The 12,080-nt window shown below is 40.2% G+C and overlaps 1 protein-coding gene across 3 annotated transcripts in view; it reads left to right on the top strand.

Annotated features, from left to right (window-relative positions):
* tmem63c (transmembrane protein 63C) overlaps nucleotides 1-10,568 on the top strand; it is a 29,607-nt gene extending 19,039 nt beyond the window's left edge. For all 3 annotated transcript variants that reach the window (XM_058090619.1, XM_058090620.1, XM_058090621.1), the window contains 17 exons: nucleotides 934-985; nucleotides 1,077-1,185; nucleotides 1,825-1,898; nucleotides 2,001-2,081; nucleotides 2,145-2,265; nucleotides 2,394-2,527; nucleotides 2,626-2,748; nucleotides 3,012-3,165; nucleotides 3,254-3,360; nucleotides 4,767-4,853; nucleotides 4,941-5,006; nucleotides 5,077-5,239; nucleotides 5,315-5,420; nucleotides 6,957-7,124; nucleotides 7,193-7,305; nucleotides 7,411-7,485; nucleotides 9,485-10,568. In XM_058090619.1, coding sequence (XP_057946602.1) covers nucleotides 934-985; nucleotides 1,077-1,185; nucleotides 1,825-1,898; nucleotides 2,001-2,081; nucleotides 2,145-2,265; nucleotides 2,394-2,527; nucleotides 2,626-2,748; nucleotides 3,012-3,165; nucleotides 3,254-3,360; nucleotides 4,767-4,853; nucleotides 4,941-5,006; nucleotides 5,077-5,239; nucleotides 5,315-5,420; nucleotides 6,957-7,124; nucleotides 7,193-7,305; nucleotides 7,411-7,485; nucleotides 9,485-9,727 — 1,976 coding nt within the window. In that variant the 3' untranslated portion in view covers nucleotides 9,728-10,568. The remainder of the gene's footprint in view (nucleotides 1-933; nucleotides 986-1,076; nucleotides 1,186-1,824; nucleotides 1,899-2,000; nucleotides 2,082-2,144; nucleotides 2,266-2,393; nucleotides 2,528-2,625; nucleotides 2,749-3,011; nucleotides 3,166-3,253; nucleotides 3,361-4,766; nucleotides 4,854-4,940; nucleotides 5,007-5,076; nucleotides 5,240-5,314; nucleotides 5,421-6,956; nucleotides 7,125-7,192; nucleotides 7,306-7,410; nucleotides 7,486-9,484) is intronic.
* The last annotated feature ends 1,512 nt before the right edge of the window (nucleotides 10,569-12,080 follow it).

Raw genomic sequence — 12,080 nt, 5'->3', positions numbered from 1 at the left:
TAATAATCATAATAACAATATGGGCTAGTGTTATGGCCATAACCCACGACCAGCAAAAATTCAACTCTGAAACCCTGACGGGACTTCCTGTCCTCCACACATCTGTCCGCTTGCCACCAAACTCCTCTGCAGAACACATTTACTAGCCTTGCAACGCGGGGCCTTGCATTCACTATGTACTGTACTTTTTGGAGTGGTCTTTTATTGTAGCCAACCTGAAGCACACCAATGCAATAACCATACTCATACACTCATAATCAGCATCTTCATATGCCAAACCTGTGAGGTGGATGTATTATGAATTATAAATGCTCACAAACAGGTTTAGACGGATTTCTGAACAATATTTGAGATAGGCCTTTTGTGTACACAGAAAAATTTATACTGAGCTCGGCTCATGACAAATGGGAGTAAAAATAAAATTGTTGCGTTTATATTTTTGTGGAGACAATTATTTGCTTCTTGTTAACATACACACGCAGGCGTCAAAAGGTCGCGGGCACACGTTGCTAAATAGCAACAGAAACACCATTTGGCATTTGTGTGTTTATTTTATTGAAAGTGTTGAGCAAGCCATTCTATAATAGGATGAAGGCAGCATCCATTTTGGGGTTCATGCGGTGCTGGGCGGTCCACAGAACCACTTTATTGCTGTTGACTGTCATCTTCCAATGTGCCACCCTAGTCATTAAACAAACAGCATTTGACATGCTGCCATAGCAACAGCAAACAAAGGGTGTCCAAATTAAAAGTGGCTCCAGAGTCGGGTGTAAGTGTGAGTGATGTTTAAACTTGGTGCAAAATGTCACAGAGAAGCTGGGATTCCTCCCAAAGTCTCTTAAAAATAGTAAAGTTGGCCTCACCCAAACGAGGAGGTTTCCTTCAGGTCCAATTAAAATGTTTCACTTTTGTCATGTTTCATTATTTTTACAGGAGACAGTCCTGAGAACTTCGGTAGAACAACACTGGCTAATGTTAGCGCACAGTAAGTCCAACATGGCTCGCTTGACATCCAATGTTATGTAAGCCATAAAATGGATAGTTCAGACTATATTGGTGTTTTTTCGGCCGCACAGGGACAGCTTCCTGTGGCTGCATGCCATATTTGCTTTAGTCTACTTCCTCGTCACGTTCCTATGTATGGCTCACCACTCGATACGGCTGCAGTACAGAGAAGATGAGAAGGTCAGTCACATGATTTATTCTTGTGTGAATACTGAGATTTTAATGCTGTATGATATCACCGATAAAAATGATGTTATTTCATTGTTAGGTCATATCAACCCTACTCACAGAAATCACTAATTGCTATAATATACTGAGCCACACATGCCCATGGCATATTGTGGTATGCTCAGGTCCATTAGGACCAGGTAGCTCGTTGACATTTTGAGTTTGTCAACCCATGGGAAATCCAAGGAGGCCATTAAGTCAATATAAGAGTCTGACTTCATCTTACAAAGAATGCTAAACTCATCACACAGCAACTTAACACACAAAAGGTAGGTAAGAAATATACAAAATAAGTTTAAAATTTAAAAAAAAATTATTTATTCCCATAATGCCTTTCGACCCCCTGTCAAAGAAAGAGCTCCTGTTTCCTCACTGTTTTGTGAGCGGCACAATTACGGTATATATGCAAACCAAACTACTTCCTGTAACTATTCTTCTTGTACTCACCAGTAGCCTGGAGAGACAGAGCTACTACACAAAGACCCACTCGATTAACATTGTCATTTCTTAAAAGAGGTCGCCTTATATTCAGGGTCGTCTTATATTTTGTGAAATTTTAAACAAATATTTTACTTGCATTTTGTGTTCCAGGTTGCAAGAACACTGATGATCACGTGCATACCCAGAGATATCGCTGACCCAGGACTGATTACAAAACATTTACAGTACATGTGCTATCCCTTGCTTTTTTTTTGTTCAGTAGTCCGATTTCCTTTATAATTTTACACAATTGCAATATATTCATTATCGTTTTATTCCTTGACTAGTGAAGCCTATCCCAGCTGCACCGTCACTGATATCCGCTTCTGTTTTGATGTCAACAAACTGATGAGGCTGGACTTTGAGAGGTAAAGAGGCTTTACTTTTACTACCCAAATTCTTACAATTCTTACAATTGATTGGTTTTACAGGCGCAAGGCCATGAAAGGAAGACTGTATTTTGCCACAAAGTCCCAAAAGGAGGGGAAGATTATGATCAAGACTCACCCCTGTGCACAGATATTCTGCTGTGACATATGTGGATTTGAAAAGGTAAGTCGTCTTGTTTGTGGTGCACTGACAGTATATATCCACTGGGTGGTGCTGCAGTTTAAATGTATGTGTGTACGTAATGTAAATCTGGTTGTCTCTGTGTTGAAGTACTGTAACTTTTATGGCAGGTGGATGCAGAACAATACTACAGCGAATTAGAGGAGAAGTGGACAGATGAGTTCAATGCTGAGAAGAACCGCATCTCCATGAAGAGGCTGGGCATCGCCTTCGTGACGTTCCGGGATGAAAGGATGACTGCTGTGTGAGTCCAACATAACATCAGGAAGCCATATCCGGTCTGTTTGCATTGAGGTGATACTCTACAGCTTTATTCCAAGAAGTTCTTGTTGTGTTTTCAAGAATCGTGAAGGACTACAGTAGAGTGCACTGTCGTCGAAGACCACAGCAGTCCAGCATCACCACTGTGGTCCAGTCTCACCAATGGGGCATCCGCTACGCACCCGCTCCCAGTGATATCATCTGGTCAGTATTAACACATTATACAACAACCGACTACATTTTGCTCAGTATATCCTTCTGTTATACAAGGTAAATATAATACATTTAATATAAATATTAACTGCAATTCAATTGTGATTGGTCTAAGACTGCAAGGGTATAAAAAAGGTAAAACATGGCTATTTTAGGCCCCTGTCACTGCAGTATAAATATGTCAAGAGGGGAATGTGGGAAATGTCCTGTCGGATGTTGAGGCTTATTATCCTTCCACCCCCTCACACCTATAGGGAAAACCTGTCAGTCTGTGGATCTCGCTGGTGGCTTCGCTGCATCCTCCTCAACATCCTCCTCTTTCTGCTGCTCTTCTTCCTCACCACTCCTGCCATAATTGTCAACACCATGGATAAGTTCAATGTCACCAGGCCTGTGGAGAGTCTGCAGGTCAGTCAGAGTTGCAGGCCAAGTGGAATTACAGCTGCTGTTTGTCCATCTTTTATTTATTTATCCATGCTCTCTCTGTCCAATACAGAGTCCTATCATCACTCAGTTCTTCCCAACCCTCCTGCTGTGGGTGTTTTCAGTACTGCTGCCCTTTATTGTCTACTACTCAGCCTTCTTTGAGTCCCACTGGACCAGGTAGTCAGCCAGCTTTTCCTTCCTAATGACTCCTCAGATGGGTCTTCATGTGTCCATGTGTAGTTTTTTTTTTCATTTTATTCCCTCCTTCACCTTGTTGCTCTTGTTACGCTCCTTCCCTCTGTCATTTTGCTCACACTGTTATTCTGGGAAGGTTGTCATAGAGATCTCCATGTGAGGATAGCAATATGCACAGCAGTCACCGTGCACCGCTCCTCGGTGCGGCGGGAGGCGGAGCAGAGCAGCTGCACATAAGGAGACAACCTCATGCAGCACCTATTAGCACCCTGTCTTTACATAACCACCCCCACAAACGTGTTGTGCAGGCGTGATGTGTGAAGGACCGAATGCAAATCAACTGTTTACTGAAGTGAAAAGCCTAGTCCGTGCTAATGAGCCCGCCAGCTCCATAACAAGTCAGCTGACACGCGGCGGCATGATTTCACATGATGTAGTAATCATGTTTCAAGAGGCGTGCAATCAAGAATTCTGTCACAAAATGTTGAAATGTCAAAATCGCATGAGTACAATTGGTCACAATAGAACAGGGGTCTCAAACTCAATTTACTTGGGGGCCACTGGAGCTAGGGTCTGGGTGAGACTGGGCCACATCAGGTTTTCCAAAAAAAAAACAACGCATTTATTAAAAACAGAAAAATATACAAACTTTTTCAGTGCTTTGGTTCCGATTTTCTACAATAAAAGCTCTGATAAAACATTCCACTGTTCTCAAATATCTTATTTTTTATTTTTCTGCACAAAATAAGATGAAAAATAAACAAATCAAGAATAAAGAAAATCAATCAATCAGTAATAAATAAATATAATAATAATAATAAAACAGCAAATAATAAAAACTGAAGAAACCACATATAGTTGGTGGGTAGACAAATTATTTTTTTCAGATTAAAATGAACAAAGCATTATTAGAGCCCTGTAGACATGACAAAACACGACTATAGTCACATTTATACTCTTTTTATTTACAACATATTGCGCAACTGCAGGGTCTTGAGACACATGCTAACTCGCAAACTAGAGATCTAGCGACCTAAACGGTAGCCTCCAAGTTATTTCCTTTAAACTTAAAAAAGCCAAAAACTTACCACTTCCACACGGACAGGGAGGATAACTATTAACAGTTATTTAACCTTTAACATGAACATTAATCAAACGTAATAATTTTTTCTGGGTACATGATACCATACAGCATCCATATCAAACTTGCGCGGGCCGCACTAACATTAAACTTTCATATCAAGGCATGGGGGCCTCAAACTAGTGTCCTGCGGGTCACATTTGGCCCGCGGGCCGCGTGTTTGAGACCCCTGCAATAAAACTTTTTGCAGGCGTTGTTTATGTATGCATTGCGTACTGATGTCGTGTTGTGTATTTAATTTGTCCAGATCCGGTGAGAACCAGGTCACAATGCACAAGTGCTTTTTGCTTCTGGTTTTTATGGTCCTCATCCTGCCCTCTCTTGGTCTGTCCAGGTACGACCCCAGAAGCAGCACATGAACATACTGTCAAATAAAACTTACTTTTGACTTTACCCTCATGTACTTTATATTCTTTTACAGTTTAGACCTGTTTTTCACTTGGCTTTTTGATGTCAACTTTCTGGATGAAAAGGACGTCAAATTCCAGTAAGATGTTCAAAATGCATACGTTCATTCATTTTATAAAAACACACTGACAATATGTCTTTCTCCGCAGGTGTGTGTTCCTCCCCGATAACGGTGCGTTCTTTGTCAACTATGTGATCACATCCGGGCTGATTGGCACCGCCATGGAGCTACTTCGTATCCCGGCACTGACGGTGTACGGCCTTCGACTCTGCTTTGCAAAGTCCCAGGCTGAGCGCATTCATGTCAAGCGGGTGAGCAAAGTGTCTGGGTTTTTGGATTTGCCAGATTGTGGTTAAGTTTTATTGTGCTTGTGTGTCCGCACACAGAGTCAGACCTACGAGTTCCAGTTTGGCCTGGAGTACGCCTGGACCATGTGTATCTTTGCCGTCAGTGTGACCTACAGCATCACATGCCCCATTATTACACCCTTTGGTGAGTGATATTCACTGACCTTCTCACTGCCTTTTTCTGTGCGTGTTTATGTGTGTAACCTCATGCTGCTCTTCGGCCTGCCAGTCCAGAGTGTCGGTTTGCTGCTGTTGTCCCAGACACTCAGACACAGCAGGTTTTTTGATGCCAGACGCCCACTCTGCTCCTGTCTCGGGCCCGGAGCTCCACAGTCACCACCAAATTGACTTTTCCAATCCTATTCTCAGTTTGGGAAAACAAAAGAGACTAATAAAATGTGTCTTAGGTTCTCGGTTCTTGGTCACAACACGGAAAAACACCTACAGTAATCCCTTGTTTATTGCAGTTAATCATTTTCTCATTTGAAAGTAAAAATAACCAATTACCAAAAAATGTCATCCAATACTTCTCTACAAGAGAGGAGAAATATGATCTCAGGGAAGAACTAAATTTGAAATGTAGGACTACGTTAAAAAGCCATAGCTTTTCAGTATGTGGAATCAAACTATGGAATGGATTGAGTAAGGACCTCAAACAATGCACAACGATGAGCCAATTCAAGAAACAATACAAGTAGTTGATGTTTGCTAAATACAAGGATGAAGAGTCTTGAACCAGTCTTGATGTGTTATATATATCACTATATTGACACTTACTATGGTACCCATTATGTCATTGGATGGTCATACCACCTCGTAAAAAACCTTAAACCATATTAGGAAAGCAGGAAGTGAACAAATGTAACAGTTACTGATTGTGAAAGTACCAGATGGAGGGGTAGGATTTAATAAGCTTTGCTTCTTCCTACTCCTTTTGGCCCTGTGGAACTGGGAACTGATTATGTGATGCATTCAATTGTAATCTGATGCATGTTCAAATGAAATAAAACCATTAAAAATAAAAAAAAAACATTTTAATTAAAAAATACAATTAAATAAAATTAAATTATATTAGGAAAGCAGGAAGTGAACAAATGTAACAGTTACTGATTGTAAAAGTACCAGATGGAGGGGTAGGATTTAATAAGCTTTGCTTCTTCCTACTCCTTTTGGCCCTGTGGAACTGGGAACTGATTATGTGATGCATTCAATTGTAATCTGATGCATGTTCAAATGAAATAAAACCATTAAAAATAAAAAAAAACATTTTAATTAAAAAATACAATTAAATAAAATTAAATTATATTAGGAAAGCAGGAAGTGAACAAATGTAACAGTTACTGATTGTAAAAGTACCAGATGGAGGGGTAGGATTTAATAAGCTTTGCTTCTTCCTACTCCTTTTGGACATGTGGAACTGTGAACTGATGATTATGTGATGCATTCAATTGTAATCTGATGCATGTTCAAATGAAATAAAACCATTACCATTACCAAAGTGATATCATGTAAAATACTACTCAACATGTGTTAAATCTTACTACATTTTGTTACCATGGTTCTATAGAAAATGATAGATATTACTTCCATGTGACAAATGTGAAAAAGCTTCACGCTGTTATGGTTTTCTGAGACACATTTGAGGCAAAATTTATTTATGTGTTTTCATGCACCTTTTCAGGTCTGCTTTATGTTATCCTGAAGCACATGGTGGACCGATACAACATCTACTATGCATACATTCCCACCAAGCTCAACCAGCGCATCCACAGAGCCGCCATCCATCAGGTCGTCTTGGCTCCCATCCTCTGTATCTTCTGGCTGCTCTTCTTCTCTGTACTCAGATTAGGTACTTCTTCACTTCTATCCAAGCTAAAGACCTGACATGAATTAATTGTGTTTGTGCTGCCTTCACAGGTGCGGTCCATCCCATTACTCTGTTTACGTTAGTGTCCCTGATCTTCTCTATCGCCATCTCGCTTTTCCGCTTGTGCCTTAAGAAGCAACCAGACAAGTCAACCAGCTATCAGGTCAGCATACTCAAACTGGGCTAAATTCAGCTTTAGATGCACTGCTAAATAATGAACCATGTTTTTAGTGCTGCTCACCTTCCCATGATGGAACATGTGTTTCAGATGTCCAATCAGCCGACAGAGCGAACATTCACTGATACAGACAGGAGTACCGTTACTTCAACCACAGCTTCCAGTGTACAGTAACATATCTTACTGTTATATGCTGCTTTTAAATGCACTCTGGTCTGTATAGTTGGCTTTATCACACACAGGTTTACTTGCGTTGTGGTGTTTAAAAACAGTACAGTCACTGAAAAAATTATTAGGTCATTTTTTCAGTTTCTTGTTCATTTTAACGCGTTACAACTAATGGCACATTTCTTGGGGACAAATATGATAACAAAAATTCAGTAGCTCATAAGTTCATTTTTTTGGCAGTAAAATGACACAGCTGTTGAGAAGAAATTTGGTTATTCTTAAGAAAATCATGCAAATGTCCATATATCAGCTCCTAAATTCAACTCTCTTGAGCAATTTTTGTTGTCATTATGTGTCCAAAAACATGACCAAACAAGGTGGTGTAATCATTTTTCTGTGACTATTTATGTACTGCTTTCAGGCACTGGCATTACAGATCAGACAAAAACTAACAAATGTCAGCTTCACAAGCTATAAAAGTAGCGACCCACTGTCAATCAGATTTATTCATTCTGTCACCTAAACATAATGCCACAATATTATTCAATTACATTGTGATGTAATGTAAGCTGAGACATTTCCTATGGTAATGTATGTACACTATTCTGGAAATCATAATAATCCAAAACTAAATGCCTCACATTAACATACTTGGACTAAAACTACATGTGTTACTTTAATTTGAGATGTAGTGGTATACATTTGAGTGTTGTATACTTAAAGTAAAGCCTTAAACTATTCATAGTCTGGCCACATTTGGAGTTAGTGAATTATTATCCTGGATATATTATTTAATCGACTTGCTTGAGCTAAAAAAAAAAAAAAAAGAAATGGCAAAAGACTAAGAACTTGTGTTTTCAGTAGGGCTGTGATTTAAATATTTAATCACGATTAATCACATTTGTCTATAAAACTAATTAATTACGGCTAGAAAGACTTGATCTCAAAACAATACATTTATTTTCCATATTATTTAATCGACTTGCTTGAGCTAAAAAAAAAAATGGCAAAAGACTAAGAACTTGTGTTTTCAGAAGGGCTGTGATTTAAATATTTAATCACGATTAATCACATTTGTCTATAAAACTAATTAATTACGGCTAGAAAGACTTGATCTCAAAACAATACATTTATTTTCCATATTATTTAATCGACTTGCTTGAGCTAAAAAAAAAATGGCAAAAGACTAAGAACTTGTGTTTTCAGAAGGGCTGTGATTTAAATATTTAATCACGATTAATCACATTTGTCTATAAAACTAATTAATTACGGCTAGAAAGACTTGATCTCAAAACAATACATTTATTTTCCATATTATTTAATCGACTTGCTTGAGCTAAAAAAAAATGGCAAAAGACTAAGAACTTGTGTTTTCAGAAGGGCTGTGATTTAAATATTTAATCACGATTAATCACATTTGTCTATAAAACTAATTAATTACGGCTAGAAAGACTTGATCTCAAAACAATACATTTATTTTCCATATTATTTAATCGACTTGCTTGAGCTAAAAAAAAAAAAGGCAAAAGACTAAGAACTTGTGTTTTCAGTAGTGCTGTGATTTAAATATTTAATCACGATTAATCACATTTGTCTATAAAACTAATTAATTACAGCTAGAAAGACTTGATCTCAAAACAATATATTTATTTCAAGCAATTCAAATCACTTTAACAAGCTGAATGTAAAGCTATAACATTGAGAGATGAAACCACAGAGGTCAAAGCATTGAGCCTTGAGGCGCTCCGCTCCATAATATAAATGTGAAATTATTGATACTAAGTAATCAGCATACAAAACAACAGGTATGATGGTTCAACATGTCATATAGTGTCCGCTTCATCAAAAGCAGTATCTTGATATAAAAACACAGCCAGCCTTTATTTAGCCTAAAATGACGCCTCAGTTCTGTGAAGCTATAATTAAAGTCTGCGTCAACCCCCTGACCCGATTGACTTGCGTGACACAGCTACTGTATATGTTGATCTCCTTTCAGCTCTTTGTGGCATCCGTCCTGCTGGAACCAGAGCTCGCGCTGACCCCCATGCCTTCCCCGGCCCACCACAGCTATGGCGCCATGGCCAGCTCCCAGAGTTCAAGCCACGGGCCGGCAGAAGACGAAGAAGAAGATGAGGAGGGAACGGAAGACCACATTCAGACCCGTGAGACTCAGCTCCAAGACCCCCCTGACACTAACTGCTCCAGCCCACTTATGGACAGCCCAGTGGGCCGCCAGTGACACCAATCGTCTCCTGAAAGCTGATTTCCATGTGGACGTCGTGCTGCTTTTCTCCACTTGACTTCAGACTCCAACTCAGCTGCCTCAGATCAACAGCGGAGACTCGGCTTTTTGAGATGCGAACACAGGAACAGGATCCCCGTCGTCACATCCAGAATATGTCTTTCTACACCAAAATACATATCTATCAAGATTATTAACAAAATATCCATCTGGGGTTTTTCTCCAAGTGATGGAAGGGAAACTGTCTATAGGATCGCTATACACATCATGGCCCTTGGTGCATGAGTGGAGGTGAAAGATCCCACCAGAGTGGGTGGTGTGATCAGGCTCGCCCCGCCAGACTGACTGAGCGGTCCGGGCTCGGGTGATATCTTCTTAGTGGCGGCCAGAGCTTGGCGAGGCTGAGGGGGAGGGCAGCGAGTTGCGAAGCCATCTGCAGTGAGAGAGCTGACAGACGGAGGGTGCAGTGGAACGCCGAGATGTACTGTAAGATATGGACGCTCTGCCCAGGCACAAGCAGCGTCTCTCTACCTGAAGCTTCTATGACTTACTTCAGCATTTATTTTGGCAGGCGTACTGTATGTGTGCTGTCCGTGACATTATGCCTTGATCTTTGACTTGCAGTTCTTAGTAGGGATGCTACCATCGGGGTTTTATGCTGCCGATTCGGCCCATACAGATACAAATCACATGGCTTAAAATGGGAGACATGAGTTCGATTCCACACTCTGCTATCTCTGTGTGGAGTTTGCATGTTCTCCCCGTGCATGCGTGGGTTTTCTCCGGGTACTCTCACATTCCAAAAACATGCTAGGTTATTTGGCGACTCCAAATTGTCCATAGGTATGAATGTGAGTGTGAATGGTTGTTTGTCTATATGTGCCCTGTGATTGGCTGGCAACCGGTGTACCCCGCCTCTCACCCCAAGACAGCTGGGATAGGCTCCAGCACTCCCGCGACCCTCGTGAGGATAAGCGGTAGAAAATGAATGAATGAAAAATGCCTTTTTGTGGACATTTGTCATATAAAGGCATAATGCCTAAATTGATAGCAAATAAATATCCATTCATTCATTTTCTACCGCTTTTCCTCACGGAGTCGCGGGGGTGCTGGAGCCTATCCCAGCTGTCTTCGGGCGAGAGGCGGGGTACACCCTGGACTGGTCCCCAGCCAATCACAGGGCACATATAGACAAACAACCATTCACACTCACATTCATACCTATGGACAATTGGGAGTCGCCAATTAGCATTAGCTCGACCGCCGTGCCGCCCCCTCTGTGACAATGCATTTTAATTTTAGTAGTTGTGAGCTTAAATATATATGGCGTACCCCAGGGGTCAATACTGGGACCATAACTGTTCAACCTATACTGTATATTAATGACATCTGTCACAAAAGAGCTAAAGCTAGTATTATTTACGGACAATACTACTAAGAAAGCACACAAGGGCCAATAAAATAAAATAAAAAACTATATTAATTTCAAAACTCAAACAATGCTGATTGGTAGTTGCAGACAGGATGCTAGACAAACAACCATTCACACTCACATTCATACCTATGGACAATTTGGAGTCGCTAATTAACCTAGCATGTTTTTGGAATGTGGGAGGAAACCGGAGTACCCGGAGAAAACCCACGCATGCACGGGGAGAACATGCAAACTCCACACAGAGATGGCCGAGGGTGGAGTTGAACCCTGGTCTTCTAGCTGTGAGGTCTGCGACCGCCGTGCCGCCCGCAAATAACTATTATTATATATAAATATTATTTGACCCTATGTGAGCTACTCAAAATCACCTGTCATAGTTTTACTATCATAAGGATGTTCACACAATGTGTTTATGTTCGTTAAACTAACAAAAAATATATTTTGAGGACAAGACATAATTACTATAATGACAAGAAGACAGCAAAAGTGTTGAGTGACATTTAAAAAGTGAGTATGTAACCCATGAATGACTTTGAAAGGCATTTATTGGCATATGCCGATCGGAGCATCCCAAGTTCTTAGCCATTGGAATTCTTTGAATGTATTTAATTGAGTTCTATTTTAACACATTTCATTTGTGTGAGATTAAGAAGTACATTTTTCAATTCCCTTTTCAATTTTTCAAAGTGTACATATTTATGTGAAATGCTGAACCAGACATCATCCTTTGTCACCACTAGAGCCATTGTGGTGTGCAGACTCCAGGTCCGATTTGTGTGTGTGTGTTCCGAACATACTTTCCACAACATGTCGGTTCTTAAATATTGGCCACATTACGTTATGATGTTATTATTATGGAGGTTGCCCTATGAATGTGGCCTTCTATTCATGTTTTTGCAGGTTGAATGATTATTA

This window comes from Doryrhamphus excisus, chromosome 13, assembly GCF_030265055.1.
Source record: "Doryrhamphus excisus isolate RoL2022-K1 chromosome 13, RoL_Dexc_1.0, whole genome shotgun sequence".
Lineage (NCBI taxonomy): Eukaryota > Metazoa > Chordata > Actinopteri > Syngnathiformes > Syngnathidae > Doryrhamphus > Doryrhamphus excisus.
Note: the sequence above shows the minus strand (reverse complement) of the source record. Positions and strands in the feature narration are given on the sequence as shown.